The 16,860-nt window shown below is 16.4% G+C and overlaps 2 protein-coding genes across 2 annotated transcripts, besides 19 other annotated features; one reads left to right on the plus strand and one right to left on the minus strand. All coding sequences in view use genetic code 6, as the record gives it.

Annotated features, from left to right (window-relative positions):
• Positions 1–33: 33 nt before the first annotated feature.
• Positions 34–65: a microsatellite.
• Positions 66–301: 236 nt separating this feature from the next.
• Positions 302–326: a microsatellite.
• Positions 327–423: 97 nt separating this feature from the next.
• Positions 424–463: a microsatellite.
• Positions 464–2,447: 1,984 nt separating this feature from the next.
• Positions 2,448–2,474: a microsatellite.
• A 537-nt stretch (positions 2,475–3,011) lies between these two features.
• Positions 3,012–3,082: a microsatellite.
• Positions 3,083–4,920: 1,838 nt separating this feature from the next.
• Positions 4,921–4,977: a microsatellite.
• Positions 4,978–5,039: 62 nt separating this feature from the next.
• Positions 5,040–5,082: a microsatellite.
• Positions 5,083–5,642: 560 nt separating this feature from the next.
• Positions 5,643–5,706: a microsatellite.
• Positions 5,707–8,929: 3,223 nt separating this feature from the next.
• Positions 8,930–8,973: a microsatellite.
• Positions 8,974–9,136: 163 nt separating this feature from the next.
• Positions 9,137–9,213: a microsatellite.
• Positions 9,154–9,214: a microsatellite.
• A 7-nt stretch (positions 9,215–9,221) lies between these two features.
• Positions 9,222–9,254: a microsatellite.
• Positions 9,255–9,935: 681 nt separating this feature from the next.
• Positions 9,936–9,977: a microsatellite.
• A 419-nt stretch (positions 9,978–10,396) lies between these two features.
• Positions 10,397–10,449: a microsatellite.
• A 419-nt stretch (positions 10,450–10,868) lies between these two features.
• On the plus strand, positions 10,869–13,405 carry IMG5_166550 (hypothetical protein; the record flags this gene model as incomplete). Its single annotated transcript, XM_004030123.1, has 4 exons — positions 10,869–11,585; positions 11,637–11,867; positions 12,859–13,052; positions 13,358–13,405. Coding segments are annotated over 4 exons (1,190 nt in total), but the record flags the coding sequence as incomplete, so codon positions are not given.
• Positions 13,406–13,620: 215 nt separating this feature from the next.
• Positions 13,621–13,664: a microsatellite.
• Positions 13,647–13,678: a microsatellite.
• A 238-nt stretch (positions 13,679–13,916) lies between these two features.
• Positions 13,917–13,959: a microsatellite.
• Positions 13,960–13,995: 36 nt separating this feature from the next.
• Positions 13,996–14,055: a microsatellite.
• Positions 14,056–14,435: 380 nt separating this feature from the next.
• IMG5_166560 (tyrosine aminotransferase, putative) lies at positions 14,436–15,926 on the minus strand. Its single transcript, XM_004030124.1, has 3 exons — positions 15,313–15,926; positions 15,032–15,261; positions 14,436–14,975 (listed from the first exon to the last, which is right to left on the minus strand). Exons 1-3 carry the CDS (start codon positions 15,849–15,851, stop codon positions 14,503–14,505), a joined length of 1,242 nt encoding a protein of 413 aa, XP_004030172.1. The 5' UTR covers positions 15,852–15,926; the 3' UTR covers positions 14,436–14,502.
• A 561-nt stretch (positions 15,927–16,487) lies between these two features.
• Positions 16,488–16,539: a microsatellite.
• The last annotated feature ends 321 nt before the right edge of the window (positions 16,540–16,860 follow it).

Genomic DNA, 16,860 nt, shown 5'->3' on the forward strand with positions numbered 1-16,860 from the left:
TTAAATACCTGATATATTATAAATAAATTATTTAATTTTTTAACAAAATTTTTTAACAAAATTTTATTTATATTTTGATTTATATTAATTATTAATAAAATAGACTAATTATTATTATAATATTTGAAAGCTATTAATTATAATAATAAATATTTATTCTAAATGTTTTTTTTATTTATTTATTTATTTCTTCTTTAATTTTTTTTTAATTTTATATTTAAGCTTTGCTGATTAATTAGTTTGAATAAACTTTATGCGAATTATTTTTTAATTATCATAAAAATTCTTATTTTATTTAAATATTTTTTTTTGTAATTTTTTTTTGTCTAATTATAATAAAAAATGGAATATAATTAAAATTTTTTCGGAAGATTTATTATTTTAAAAAAATAAAGCAACATGCTTAATTTATTTTAGACTAATATATAAATATTATTTTAATACATATAAATTTATTTGAATAATTTTTATTATTTTTTCCTTTAAAATTTTTTAAAAATGTATATACAATTCATAAATATAAAAAATAAAAATAATGAATATAGAAAAAAGCCTAATTATAGAAAGTATTTCAAATATATTTTTATCATTAATTAGAATATATTAATTAACTTTAATCAACACTCCATTCTAGTTTATCAGCATTTTATAATTGAATAGTTCTACTCTTCCAATAAAAAATAACAAAAATATTCCATAAAAGTGATAAAATTAGATAATAATAAAAATCTATTTTTTCAATAAATAAACTAACCAAGATAACTCCCCAAAAGGATCCGAAATTTGAAAATGAATTAAGAAACGTAATATAAGTTCCTCCAATAGATTAATCACAAATTCTTAGAAAAAAAGCAGAAAAGCAAACAAACGATACAGTTGAAATATTAGAATTAAGAATAAAAATAATAGACAAAGGAACAATAAATTTATTTTATTATCCTTCTTCGTAAAAATATACTACAGCAAAAAAAAATATATTACAAATACAATTTGCTAAAAAAGCATAAAACCATAATTAAAACTCTTTTTTTTATCTACAAATATTAGTTATATATATTGCAAAAATCTAGTTTACAGGAATCATACACAATTCTATCGTAGCCAAAACTGATCTACTGAACTTTTTTTAAAGCAGAATTACTCCTGAAGGTATATATATACAAATATTACCAAACTAAACACTAAGTAGGAAAAAAATGAGCATTTAAATATTTTTATTTAAAAAGAAAAGCCTAATATTTTGAAATGTTATTTTAAATTATTAACAGGAACTTTCTTTTTTAAATATTTTTTCTTCTTTTTTGAAAAATAGAATATATAAACTCCCAAAAAAAACAAAAATACTAATAAAAATGCACATTTATTTAGGTTTTAAAATAGCCCCATCATAAGAAAAAATATTATGGCATAATTTACTATCACTTAAATATATAAAAACTTAATATCCAATAACATTTCCAATAGTTTACCCAAAACTTTAACAAAAGCTTGCAAAAGCAACATTCTTCTCATGTAAAATAGTCATACTCCATCCATCTAAAGATATGTCTTGTATTGTAATTAAAAAAATACATATAAAACCTATTATTGTTATATTCGAAATATTTATCTCCTCCATCCAATTTTCAAAATAATATGAAGAAATAAAAAATATTATTGTTATTAATAATTAAGATGGAATTATATAAGTTTTTCTACGCCCAAATCCATTAAAATAAAATGTATCTATTATTGGTGCATATAAAAATTTAAATGAAAAAGGCCAATTTATTGAATTTAATGAGGCTATTTATCTACCTTTTATATGTTTTTCTTATATTAAATAATTACTCACAAAATCTCCTAAAAAACTCAATAATAAGCCTTAATACATATATAAGAGGATTAATAAAAATATGTTTGGAAGATCTTTTCTAACTAGTATTTTATCTTCTTCTTCATCCTATTTTTCTTTTGTTTTATATGTGTTTTTTATTTTTTTTAATGCTTAAATTATTAATAATTTACTTAAAATTTTTTAATCAATGCTTATTAATTAATTTTGGCTTTATATAATATTCATTTTTTTTTTTTTTAACAAAAATTATTTATATTTTAAAATTAATTATTTGTTATTTTTTTTAAAAAAAAATATTAACTAAATATTTATATATCAAAACTAAATTTAATAAATTATTCGTTTTTTATATGAAAAGTAATACGAATAAATATACTTACAACTTTAAATATAAAATATTTCTATTTTAGGCACCAGACATTATTATTTTATAAAAAAAAAAATACTTTATTTTATTTGAAATAAAATTATAATTTTTAATCTAAATATTTTATACAAAAATATCAATAAAAAGTTGGTTTTTGATAAAAATAATTCAAATATTAAAATAACCAATACTAAATACTTAAAAATAAAAATAAAAATTTAAAAATAAAAAATATAAGTGGAGAAAAAAAACAAAAAAAAACAAAAAAAATGTAAAAAAAGCCTAAAAAAATACTTTCATATTAAACGCCAATTTAATTCCAAAAAGATGTCCCTTTAGAGAACAATCCAATAGAAGTAAATCTCTAAGAGCAACCAAAACATCATAGATGTAAAATAAGTGAAAAAATCGATGTGTATTTTCCTCATAAGCCATATGATGTATAAATAAAATACATGTAAGCAGTAATAGAATCTTTAAATAATCAATAAAATGCATTATTAGAATCTCCTACAGGAACAGGAAAAACTCTCTCATTATTATGTGCTAGTTTAGCATGGTTAAAATGGAAAAGAAATGAATAACCAGATTAAAAAAATCCTTATAGAATCATATATTGCACACGAACACATTCATAAATTCAATAAGCAATAAAGAATTAAAAAAAACAATTTATAAACCAAAAACAATAGTATATGCTTCACGAGATTAATATTGTATAAAAAAAGATTTTTAATATTTATAAGGTAGTATATTAAATAATATGTGTTAAAAATCAATCAATAAAGTAAATTATAAATTATAAATTATATTTATATATAAATATATATATATATATATATAATATATATATATATATATATATATATATATATATAAATACAATAGAATATGTGTTCTTTTTTCAAAGGAGGTTTAAAAGAATAAACTAAACAAAAAGTGAATATTATTGATATTGAAGATTTAAAAAAAGATGGAGAAAATAATTAATTTTGTCCATATTATTATACTTTAAGAACTAAAAATTCCGCTGATTTATTATTTCTTCCTTATAATTATTTACTAGATAGATATTTATAAAATTAAAACAAAATAAATTTAAAAAATACAATAATAATATTTGATGAAGCCCATAATATTCCCAAAACAGCAGAAGAAGGTTTTTCATTAACTCTAAGTTATCAAAATTTATGTTCAGCCGAAAAAGATATTGAAAGTTTACTAAAAGAAAAGCCAAATTTAATCGAATAAACATAAATTTTGATAAATTTAATACAAAAAATGAAGCTTTTTCTCCAAAACGAAAATTAGAATAATAATATATATGAAGGTGATTAATTATTTAATATATTGGATACAAAAACTGGTGAATTTAGCCTATAGAAATTAAACTAATATATCAAATTGGTCGAAATATCAACCAAAGAATGTTAAAATTTAACAAATGTATAAAATTTGGAAAATTTAGGTATTTTTTTCGAAGGACTTTGGGAAATAAAAACATAGAAAAATGAAAATTTAGTTCATTTTAAGCTTTATTTTGACCAAGAAGACCCCAAAAATATTACTTTGAATTATTTATGTTTAAACGCGGGATTAAATATCCAAAAAATGAAAGAAAAAGCATCTTTTTATAACCTTATTTTTACTTCGGGAACATTAAAACCATTTATTTTTTGGGAAAAAGAGCTATAAGGAATTAAATTTGATATAAAATTGGAAAACAAACACATAATAAATACTAAAGAATAACTTTTTGCATGCATATTAAAAAATTGGGAAAAAGGAAGCCTTCATTTTGGTTGGGAAAGGAGAAAAAATGAATAAATATTTTTCGAATTAGGAACTCTTCTAGTAGAAATAATAAGCAAGATTCCAAATGGAGTACTTATATTTGTACCTTCTTATAGCTTTTTGGAAAGCTGTAAGTATTTATGGACAGGTAATATGAGATATGCAATAATGTAGAAACTTAAGGAGAAAAAGAGTGTATTTTTTGAAGAAAAAAACATTGATGTGTAATAAATATTAAACATATATAAAAAAAACTGTCTAGAAAATAAAAAAGGAAGCATTCTTTTTGCCGTTTCGAAAGGAAAAATTGCAGAAGGAATTGATTTTTCGAACGAGTTTGCAAGAGCAGTATTTATAGTGGGAATTCCTTACCCTCCTTTTAACAATTTGAAAGTTTAAATAAAAAAAGATTATTTAGATAAGAATTTCGGAGTTAATTTTTCTGGAAAAGATTGGTATTAAGGAGAGGCTATAAGAACAGTTAATTAATGTGCGGGGAGAGTTATTAGAAACGCAAATGATTGGGGATGTGTTTTTTTATTAGATTTAAGATTTAATGATATTTAGTTTGGAAGTTGGTTTGAGGAATCTTTACAAAAATATGATCTACTTAATGATTGTTTAAAGGATTTAAATGGTTTTATTACAAAATAAAACAAAAAAATAGTATAAAGTAAATTATTATAAATAAATAATAGCATTGAAGAAATTAAGTAAGGAGAATAAATGTAAGGATTTATAAGCTAGAATAATTAAATTGTATAAAATTTAGTTTAAAAAGGTGTTATCAAAAGATAAGTTAAAAGAAATGTTTTAATATCTTAGGAATAAATTGAAGATGATAATTAAATTTAAACATAATAAAATAATTCAAATTAGTAAAATATATAAGATATTATAGAACTAATGAAAATTAAGTAAAAATAATAATAATAATAATAATAATAATAATAATAATAATAATAATAATAATAATAATTTAAATATTCATTCTGAATTTTTTGATTTTAATTTATTGAAAATATATATTAAATTTAAAAATTTTATATAAATTTATGTTTATTAAAATATATTTTTATAAAAAAAGTATAATAATTAGTTTAATTTTATTTTATTTAAATAATTAAAAAATGTATCATTAAATATGATAGATAATAATTTATTTAATAACATAAATATAATCACATCTATAAAATTTTAACAAAATAATTAAATAAAACCACATATTTTGCTAAGATTCATATTTTTATCATTATAAAAATAAAACAAACTATAAATCTAAAAAATACTTTTAATTTAGATTTATTTAATTATGAAGACTATTATATTTTCTATTTTTAATGAATTAATTAAATCAAATTACTTTTTTATATAGTTTTTTTTTTTTTATATATATATTATAATTAATAAAAATACAAAAAAAATATTACTTAAATTAATTATTTATAACTTATTTAATAAATAAATTACACAATCCATATTTAATAAGTTTTTTTCTCGTTATTCTCTTTAAAATTTATTTATTGTTGATTAATGCTTTATTTTTGCCTAATTTTTTTTCAATTTAACAATATATACAATAATAAAACAAAAGTTAGCACAAAAGAATCTTTATTATAAATAAAAAAATAATTTTATTATCAAAAAAAATAGTAAAAAAATAAATAAAAAAACTAGAAAAAACATTAAAATAATAATTAATAAAACTTAAAATATTATAAGTTAATATATTTCAATTATGATTTCTGCTATATATCGTTTTTTAAACGAAATTAATTATATATTAATAATTTAATTTTTGTGTGTAAATAATAATTTAATAAGATAAATTAGATTTATTTAATAATATTACATGAATTCTAATTTAGTTTAGTAGATTAAAGTTTAAAATTTTATTTTAATATAAAGAATACAACAGAAATAAAGTTATATTAAAATCGCAATATGAAATATAGTAATATATGAATTTATCGATATTAGTAAAACAATAATGGAGAAATTAAAGTTATATTAATTTAAAAAAATATAAAAAACTAGAAATTTAAGTTTTTTTTTATATATAAGAATAATATTTTCGAATTTATATATAAAAAAATTTAAAATTAAACTAAATAATTGAATAATCTTTTAGTGATTATAAGAAAAAAATAGTTTCTTTACATAATATTTGTATTGATTTTAAATCTAAAATCTATTAATATATTAATAATTATGTATTTTTTTAGAAAACTAAAAAATAAAATAAATAATAATTATATTATCAAATGCTATATGATAAAAGTTTTATTTAAACATGGAATTTTACTTTTTTCAATTTATGTTTTTTATAAAAAATAAAATAAAATCATTGTAAAAAGAAATATTAAATTATTTTAAAAATTTAAATAATTTTTTTTTTTTTTAAATAAAATATATATATATATATATTATTACTAATTATTTTAATTATTAATTATGAGTAATATTAAATTAGGCCAATTTGAAATTCCTAATTAATTTGTTTTATGGTAAAAATAATATGTTTGTGCAATTATACCTTGTGTTCAATTAATGCCAGGACGTAAAACTTTTTTTCTTCTCTATTTATAAAAAATAAAATAAAAAATCTTAGATGTATTATTAGTACCTAAAAGACAAGTTTCTAATTTTATCGAATTAGAACCTTCAGAAGTTTTTTTTTTTTTTTTAATAAATATAAAAGAAAATAAAACAAATAAAAAAAGATTTATGATATTGGATTATTAATTAAATTTTTAACAAGAGGACTAGAAAAGTATTTTATGACAGATTCATCTACAGTTTTTATACATGTAAATTGTTGATATTTATTTTTTAAAAAGTATTAATTTTTAAATAATAAAGAATTATTAGCCAGAATTAAAAGATAGTATCGATTAAATTTTTGTGCATATAATTCCTAGAAGAAAAGGAGATTATTAAAATAATGATGATATATATAAATTTTTATAAAATTATGATACAGAGTAAATAAAATATCATATTAAAATAAAAATAAAAAATAAAAAAAAGATTCATAAAATAATATTAAAACATAATTTCACCAACAAATGTATCTAATAATGCCGCAATTGAAATTTAGGGTTAAGAAACAAAAAAGTATAAAACATTTTTGGATTAATTTTGGGAAGAATATTAAACTTTATATTAATGAAAAAAAAAAAAAAAAAAAATTTCAATAAATAAAATGAATTAAAAATAAAATATTAAATCTTATAAAAATTAACCTTTTTTTAAAAACAATAATTCATAATAACACGAATTATTTATTTTTAATTTTAAGTTTTTTTTGATAAGAATTTCACTCTAAATATTAACTTTAAAATTAACGCAATATTTATAATTTTTTTTTTATTTAAAAAAAGAAAGAAATATACTAAACAAATTTAGTCTAAATACTTTCTTTCGTTTTTGATTAATACAGAGTTTTCTATTATATAAAATGTATTTTTTATTACAGGAAATCAAATATCATTTATATAATACATATTCTTTAAAAATTAAATATAGTATTATATTTTTTATTTTTCCTTGTCAATTATTTTTACTATTTCTTCTTGATTTAAATATATATAAAAAAAAAATTAAAATAAATTTGTTTATTATTTAACTATTTCTAGTTTTAAAATAAATTATTCTTAATTTTTTATTAACTAAAACAATATTTCTTAACTTTTTGTAATATATTTTAATATTTTTCTTTTATTCCATTAATTTTTATTAATTATTTGTTTATAAGTGCTTTTTAAAAATATTATATTATATATATTATAAATTAACTCAAAACAATCATAATTAAAATAATATTGAGTTGACTTCTTCTAATTATTTTTCTAAAAAAAAGACATTCCTTTTAATTATTGAGAGAACAAAAGAAAGATGATAAAGAAGTATACAATTACATTTCTAGATTTTAAACGTCATTATTTTTATCACTAAGATTTTATTACTTCAATTTTCTTTTTTTCAAACTCCTCTAATAGCTAAGTTTTAACTTTTAATTAAAATTTATAAACTTAGATTTAATTAAAATCAATAAATTCTAATCTAAAAAACAATAAATATTAAATTTTATTATGAATAAATTTTACACATATTTTTTTTTCCATAATCAATTCTTTATTTTAACTAATTTAAAAATTATAAATATTAATTTCTTGATGTTCAAGTTAGTTATTTAAAACTTTCTAAAGAATTCAAAGAGCATATATATTTTAAAATAAATTCTATTATCATTTATTTAAAAGGTTTTAGTTGTACTTCAATCTAATAGTTAGTTTAATCTAAATAAGATTAGTATTCTTTCTTCTAAGCAATTAATTTAAGTATCAAAATACTTAAATTTTATTAATTATGTTTAAAAAATCTTTAAATCTTTAAATTTTAAATATTTATGTTTTAATTATTAAAAAATAATACTAATTTATTAGTTCACGCGCGCGTGTGCATATATTTTACATAGAACATAATTTAATATTCTAAAATTTCATGTTCCTATTAAGTTAAACTAATGTTTAAAATCATACTATTTTGAGCATTATAAGATTTATTTATATTGACAAGTATAATTGCAAAATCAATATGATAATTTTTATTATATTAAAAAAAATCATTTAATTAAAATTGTAATATTAATAAAAAAATTAAATAAATGAAATAAAAATTGTATGTGCCATAAATATACAGTCTCTATTACTCTGTTTATATTAATTAAGTTTTAATTATAATTATTTTATATTTATTTATAAAATAATAATTGAGATTAATAAATGAATTATTAATTTAATGTTTTATTTATTTTAAAAAAAATAGGAAACGATAGAAAAATTAAAGAAAATAATTTTATGAATTTTTTTTTTATATTCTTAATCTTTATTTTATTTTATTTTTCTAAAATTAATTTTTAATCAGCTATAATAATAAAAATAATATTTAAAATGAATTTAAAAATAATATTTCTATTTAAATATTTATATTTTATACTTTTATATTTAATAAATTATATAAGAAAAAATAGATAACATAAGATTTTTTTAATTTAATATAGAAATAAAAAAATTATAAAAAATATAATTAATATTATTTAATTATATTTTTTATTAAATTAATTGTAAAGGTATTAATATATAAAATAATTTATAATATATAATATATATATATATATATATATATATATATATATATATATATATATATATTAATCAATATTTTTTTATTTTATTTTTATATTTTTTTTTAAAAAAATAAAATAAAATTAATAAATAAATTATTTTAAGGAAAATTTTATTAAATATAATAAGTTAAAAACTTTGTGTGATAATTTTAAAAATTATTTAAATATCGTTTAAAAAAAGAACTTTTCGTAGAATGTCATCTAAATTACTTTTCAAACTTATTTGAAAAAGCAATAACTTATATAATTGTAAAATATTTTATTATAATTATTATTCATATAATATAAATTTCTTTATACAATTTAAAATAGAATGGATGCTTTTATTAATAATTATTTAAAGTAATCAATTTATTTTTTATTTCTTAATTTATTCATACTAAATAATAGTCTTAATTATTAATAAATTTACATAATATAAATAAAAAAAGGAAGAGCAACTAATAATAAATAAATCATATTTTAGTAAGGTTAAATGAATGCTATAATTTATAATTTAAAGGATATATAATCTTTAAAATTTTTAAATTCATTTACTAATTTTATAAAATGTACTATTAAGTTTGTAATTATATTTTTATTATATCGAAAATTTGTAAAAATTATTAATATTAGAAATGATTTTTCATTTTATACAACGAAATTAATAAATAGCTATTTAATACAAAAATTAAAATAAATAATAATAAAAAATATAGTCTTATAAATCAAAAAATATATTAATTTACTAATAAAAAAAAATTGGAAAAAAAATTATATATAAATTAAAAAAATCAATATTAACATTATGATTTAATAAAAAAAATTTATTATACTAAAGTTAATAAATTATTATATATGTTATAAAAAATATATAAATTTTACATTTTTTTAAATTAAATTAGATATTAAAAAAAATTGTAAATATTAATTGTAGAATTTGTCATAATATTAATTTTCTTAGTATTTATAAATATTTATATTCATTATTTATAAAATAAAGATAATATTATATAATTCTTAATTATATTTTAAATTTTACTTCATCAAATATTTTTATATAAACTATAATAATATAACATATTGAATTATTAATTTAAAATATTTTAAACAACTTTTAACTTTATTAATATTTTTATTTATTATTTAATAAAATTAAATATTTAATAAAAAAATTAAAAAAATTCAGTTTATATATTAAAATTCGTAAACTTTTATTTTAATATTAATATATTATATTTATATTATAATAAATATATATATATATATATATATATATATTTTTAACTAAATTATTTTTTAATTTAAAATCGAAGATTTATTTATCAAAATAATTTGTTATAAATAAAATTATTTACTTTATAGATTTAATTTTTTTAACAATCAATCAATTATAAAATAATTTAATAGAAATTTTTTTTAAAAAACATTTAATTATTTATTATTAATATTTATATTAAATTTTTTTAAAAAATAGTTAGAAAAAAAATAATATATAAAAATGGATAAAATAAATTAAAAAGTTGCGTTATATTAAATTTAATAAAAAAAAAATATAGGTGATATTTCAAAAAAATCGATTTAAAATTAATATTTAAATAATATTTCGAATCTTTATCCTTAGATATTATAATCTGAAAATCCTAAATAAGTTTAAGAATATAATAATTTTTGGAACAATATAGTTTTAAAAAGCGGAGTACGTTTATTATTTAAACTGGTTCGAGTTTTTTTACGTTTAACTTAAAATGTTAGAATTTTGGATAAATTGTCCATGAATTAGCATTAAATAATAGGTGATGTTACATCAATATATGAATTTGGAAGGTAATAAAAGTTTAAATAATAGATGTTTAAAGTTATTTTGCTTTATATAGGAAATTATTTATAAATAATTAGTAATAAAATACCAATATTAGCTCCATATGGTACTTTTAAGATTCTATTTAAATTTTACTAAATGATATTTATTATAATATTAGTATTTATATTTAGTTTAGTTATATTTTTTCAAAAGGAATTATCATATATAGATATTTTAATAATAAGAATTAGTTTTTATTCATTTATAGCAGATGTTTTAATAACATTAAATACAGGGATATTGCATAAAGGAGAACTAGTATTAAATAGAACAAAAATAATTCAAAAATATTTAAAAAAAACTTTAATACCTGACCTTCTTTCAATGTATTAATTAACTATTTTTGCGTTTTTTATTGATTATAAAACAGGATATCATGTATATGATTTTATTGTTTGTTTTCCAATTTTTTTAAAGATATTTAATTTATTTGGAATAGTAGAAGACTTAGCCTTTTATTTTTCAAGTAGAAAAAATCTTTTTGATTTAATTAAATTAATGGTTAGTATTGGAAGTGTTTGCCATATTTTTAGTTTATTTTGGCATGGATTTGGTACTTTTTTTATTTTTTTTAAAGAAAATATATATTGTATAAAATTAAAAGCTGTTTATGAAATTAAATATTTAAATAGAGAAGACACTTGGATTCATGCTTAAAATCTTATAGAAGCTAATGTTTATACCAGATATGTTTATAGTTTATATTATCTTTCAGCTACAATGATTACTGTTGGATATGGAGATGTTGTTCCTAAAAACTATTTAGAATGCTAATTTTCTATTTGCTGCATGTTTTAAACAGGAATTGTTTATGCTTATAGTTTAAATTCAATAGGTATATATATATTTTTTTTACTTTATATATATTTATATTATTAAAGGAAATATTATATAAAATATAAACAAAGCTAATTAAGAATATAAAGAAAATATGTAAATAATTCATAAATTAATGGATTAAGAAAAAATAAGTCAAGATTTGAGAATAAGGGTAAGCAATTATTTAGAATATATTTATAACGAATTCAATTAAACGTAAAAAGAACGGGAAAAAGAAGTTATTAATAAATTATCTATATAACTTTAATAAGATCTTATGTAAGAAATACAAGGAAAATATCTATAATAAATACCTATAATATCATAATTAGGTAAATTAATTTTCTTGTTTTTTTATAAAAAATTATAAGAATAAAAAAACACACTTGTAAATGTAATGGATGAATGCTTATTTTCTCCAGGGGACATAATATTTAATTTTGATGATTAGGATGATTGTTCATTATATTAAATCGTAAAAGGAAAAGTAAATATAATTTATGTTAGTTAACAAGAAGGAAGAAACGAAACATTAATAAAAACAATTAAAAAGAATTAATGTTTTGGTGAATTATCTTTTTTGACTGGGCAAAAGAGAACAGCTACAGCAAAAGCAGGAGATTTTTGTAGAATTTACAAATTAAGAAGAGATGATTTTTTAAATATAATAAAGCAAAACGATAAAGATTACTAATAAATACAAATGATAAAAGATGATATAATGTTTAAGAAATAGTATAAAAGTGCGAAAATAAAATGCACATAATGTAATGAAACTACTCATATAGCAATAAATTGTCCTAAAACACATTTAATATTATCAAAAAATATGATAATACAGAGATATTTATATAATATTCCTCAAAAAGAACGTCAAAGTATTAAAAGGAAAGTTAATAAAAAATAAAGAATAAATTGTCTAGAAATATAATATTGGGTTTTAAAAATAATGTAAGATTCAAGATTTGAGGAAGATTTTTAAGATTTAGAAAAAAATTTAAATATAGTTTACAATGAAGAATACTATTAAGAATATTATGAAGCTTTTAATCATCTTTTTGGAGAAGAAGAAATTGAAGGTAATAATTCGGCTATAGAATAATATTCTTTTAAAGAAGAAATGAAAAGTGGCATTGATATTAATAATGATAATTGCCCTTCAATTGAAAAGGAAATAAGGAAAATGCAAAAAAAAAGAACAGTTAATTAATAAAAAAATTTTACTTCTAAATTTGGAATATAAACAGCAAATAATATTTAACTTTGCAGTAATATTCATATAAATAATAATAATTTTGATAAAAATCAAAATATCAGTAAAAAAACCTCAATTAGTTCTGAAACTTCACTTTCCTCATCTTAATCATAATCTTTAAATTAGTCGCTTTCTAGTTCTTCTAAAATATCTATAGAACAATAGGAGATTTCATATAATCAAAATTAATAAAAAAATGATATTAATACATTATAATTAAATAATATAATTAATTTTAATTAATTAAAAAGAATCTTAATAGAAGAATCTATAGATTTAGAAATTTCTTAGTAACTTGATAGTTGTGAAAGTTCTAAAAGTTAATAAAATAGTTAATTATAAGACTATTAATAATTATAAACGTCTGATAATTAAATAAATATAAATAATAATTAATTAAATTCTAAAAATTAGACATTTTAAAATATTAATTAGTCTTTATCTAGTAAACAAAGTAATGGAAGTAGTATTTTAATAAGTAATAATAAAAAATAAAATAAATTTAGTGGCTAAACAAATAATAATTCAAATAATAGTTAAAATAATTCAAATAATAATAATTCAATTAATAACAATAAATAAATTAAATCATTTTAAATAAAAAAACAAGAAGTTTAAATAATAGATAAACCTTAATATGTAAAAGAAACAAATAGTGTACTTAATATAAATTAGAATATACCGAAAAAATAATAAAGAAGAAAGGGAGATAGAAATATAAATTTAATGTAAAGTTAAATATAGTAATTTTTAGAATAAATAGGAGAAAAAAAAAATCGTTAAATAAATAATTATAACGAAGAAACTTATTAATAAAATATAAATATATAAAGTAATAAAAAAAGTATATAAAATGAAGAAAATTTTATAAATAATATTTAAGAAAAATATAATAATAATAATAATAATAATAATAATAATAATAATAATAATAATAATAATAATAATACTCATATAAATTTTTAACCTACTGCTGCTACTATTAATATTAAAGATAATAATGATATATAATATTAATTAGAAAAATAATAATTCCTTTTATTTATTGACAAAATGAAGATTTTTGAATATTATTATGTTCATAATAATGTAGACAGAGTAATAGAAAATTATTCTAGATATGTATTAAATTTTTACATTTAAGAAAAATAAAAAAAAGTTAAAATTATTAATAATCGAAAATCATATAATGTGAAAAAGTTAAAAAATCCAAATTAAATTATATACATGCCAAAAAGACGTAAAATAGTTTAGAATTAAAAAAAAAAGAAAAACAAATGAAGAAATTTTTTTATTATTTATTAATTTTTATTATATATTTTATTTTAAAAAATAAATAAATAAATTCAATCTACAAATAAAAAGTTTAGAAAAACAAAAAATAAATATAATAAACTCATTACTATCTTTAATATTTTAAACAAAATTTATTTAATCTAATTGCTAATTCTTTAATAACATCTAAATCCGAACAAAGTACTATTCTAAAAAAATTCTTTCCAAAAAACAATTCCCCAGGAAAAACTGCAACATTTTATTCCTATAAAAACTTAGAAGCAAATTCTTAAGAATTTTCGAATTTTAAAATATTACAATCAATAGCAATAACGGAATAAAAAGCTCCTTTTGATTCCTTAAGCTTAATTCCTACAGTATTTTTAGTTAATTCTTTTAATAAAATAAATCTTTCTTAGCACTTTTTCATTTTATCATCTATATAATCATTACTAGTATTTAATATTTCTACTTAATTTCCTGCCACAATCGTATTAGGCATTAAAATAAAGTTCAAAATATTTTTTATTCCTTATTTTATTTCATCAAATACACCTTCTTTACCAACTAGAATCAACCAAGCAGTTCTCCATCCTTTTTTTTTTAAAAAAATTAAAATAATAAAATAAAATATAATATAATATAAAAACCTGGAACTAACCATCTTTTGGATAAACCAGAAATAATAAAAACAGGAACCTATTCAGTTAACTCTCCAAAAGAGAAATATTTTAATCCAGGATAAACCATATGCTCGTATGTTTCATCAGCAACAATAGGTAAATTATTATGTTTTTATGCTAATTTTAAAATTTCTAACTAATGTTCTTTATTCCATAAAGAAGATAATGGATTCGAAGGATTACATATATAAATAAATCTTTTTTTTTTTTTCCAAAAACAAATAAAAATATTAAATATTTATAATTACCTTGTTTTTTCATCTATTAATTAATCCATCTATTCTAAATTAGCTTCCCAGTCTTTTTCTTCAATTAAATTATAAAATTTTACATTAATTCCCATACTAGAAGCCATAGTAACTATCAAGGGAAAACTAGGAGAAGGAAATAAAAAATTATCTCCTGGATTTGCTAATACAGTTAAAGATATATAAATTCCCATTGAACATCCAGCAGTTAAAAAAATTTCGTTTTCAGTTATTTTGATACCATTATTGAATTAATATTTTTAAGCCAAAGTCTATCTTATTTCTAGCTTGCCTTAAAAATCAGTATAACCATCTATTTTACCTACTCCTTTAGCACATAGTTCTAATATTTTAGGATCTGTTTTAAATTCTTCAAATGCTGTTGGGTCTCCTAGAGTTAGATTTAAGTTCTAAGCTGGACGACTATTCTTAAATTCTTCAATATTTATATTTGGAATTACTTTTTCAACGTAGTTACGAATTGGATTGCAAGTTTATTCGATTCTATCAGCACATTTAAATTCAGGAAAATCAGACATTTATAAACTATATTTTTTTAAGTATTATTCTTTTTTGTGATTAGAAATATTTTGATTTCTTTTTATATTATTAAAAGATTATTATATATAATTATTTTTATAAAAACAAAAAAAATTGATGAAATTTTAATCGATAGGAATTTTTATTAAATTTAAAATTATATTTATATTATTATTTTTAAAATAAGAGAGAAATATTTACTTTTTTATTGCTAATAAATCAATCAATTAATTTTTATTGAAAATAAAAATATGTATATGTTTTTGACTATAAATATATTAAAAATTTTATTAATGTTAATAATTGATCTAATCGTTAATTTTTTAATTATTATTTTTAAATTGTAAATCAATTAATATAAAAAAAATATAAAGAAAATTTTAAAATATAATTTTATTATTATCAATATTAATTATAAATTCCTTCGTAAATTTATTAAAGATAAAATCTAAGATATCTCCTATTTTTAAGGAATGTTAAATTATCAAAATCAAACTATTCGAATTTCTCTAAATAAATTTCTTAAAAGCTTTTACTTTTTTTTAAAAAAGAAACATTTTAAAGTATTAATTTAGCAATTTAAAATAAATTCAATTAAAAAGTAATAATAGCAACATGTTATTAATACAATTTTTTTTTAATTAATTAATTTAAATATTTTATTAATTATTTAAAATAATTTAATTAGCCTCAAATTCATTTTTTCTCATTTGAATTATTTTTTCTAAAATTAAAATACCTAATTCTAATATTCTTAATTCAAAATTTACATTTTTGGCTTTAGAAACTAATAATTATTATTATTCTATTCCTTAATAAAATTAAATTTTATTCATTCTCAAATAAATAATAAAATCTTCATTTAAAACTCCTACTTTTAATTTGAACTCTTTTGTTAAATTATCAAAATCTTCATATCCTAAATAAATGAAATCTTAAATTCTATTTTCTTTGATTTCTTCTTTTTTTCCACATTTGATTCGAAATGAATAAGTATCATATTCGTTT

The sequence above is a fragment of the Ichthyophthirius multifiliis genome (assembly GCF_000220395.1).
Source record: "Ichthyophthirius multifiliis unplaced genomic scaffold scaff_1120509251241, whole genome shotgun sequence".
In the NCBI taxonomy this organism is placed as follows: Eukaryota; Ciliophora; class Oligohymenophorea; order Hymenostomatida; genus Ichthyophthirius; species Ichthyophthirius multifiliis.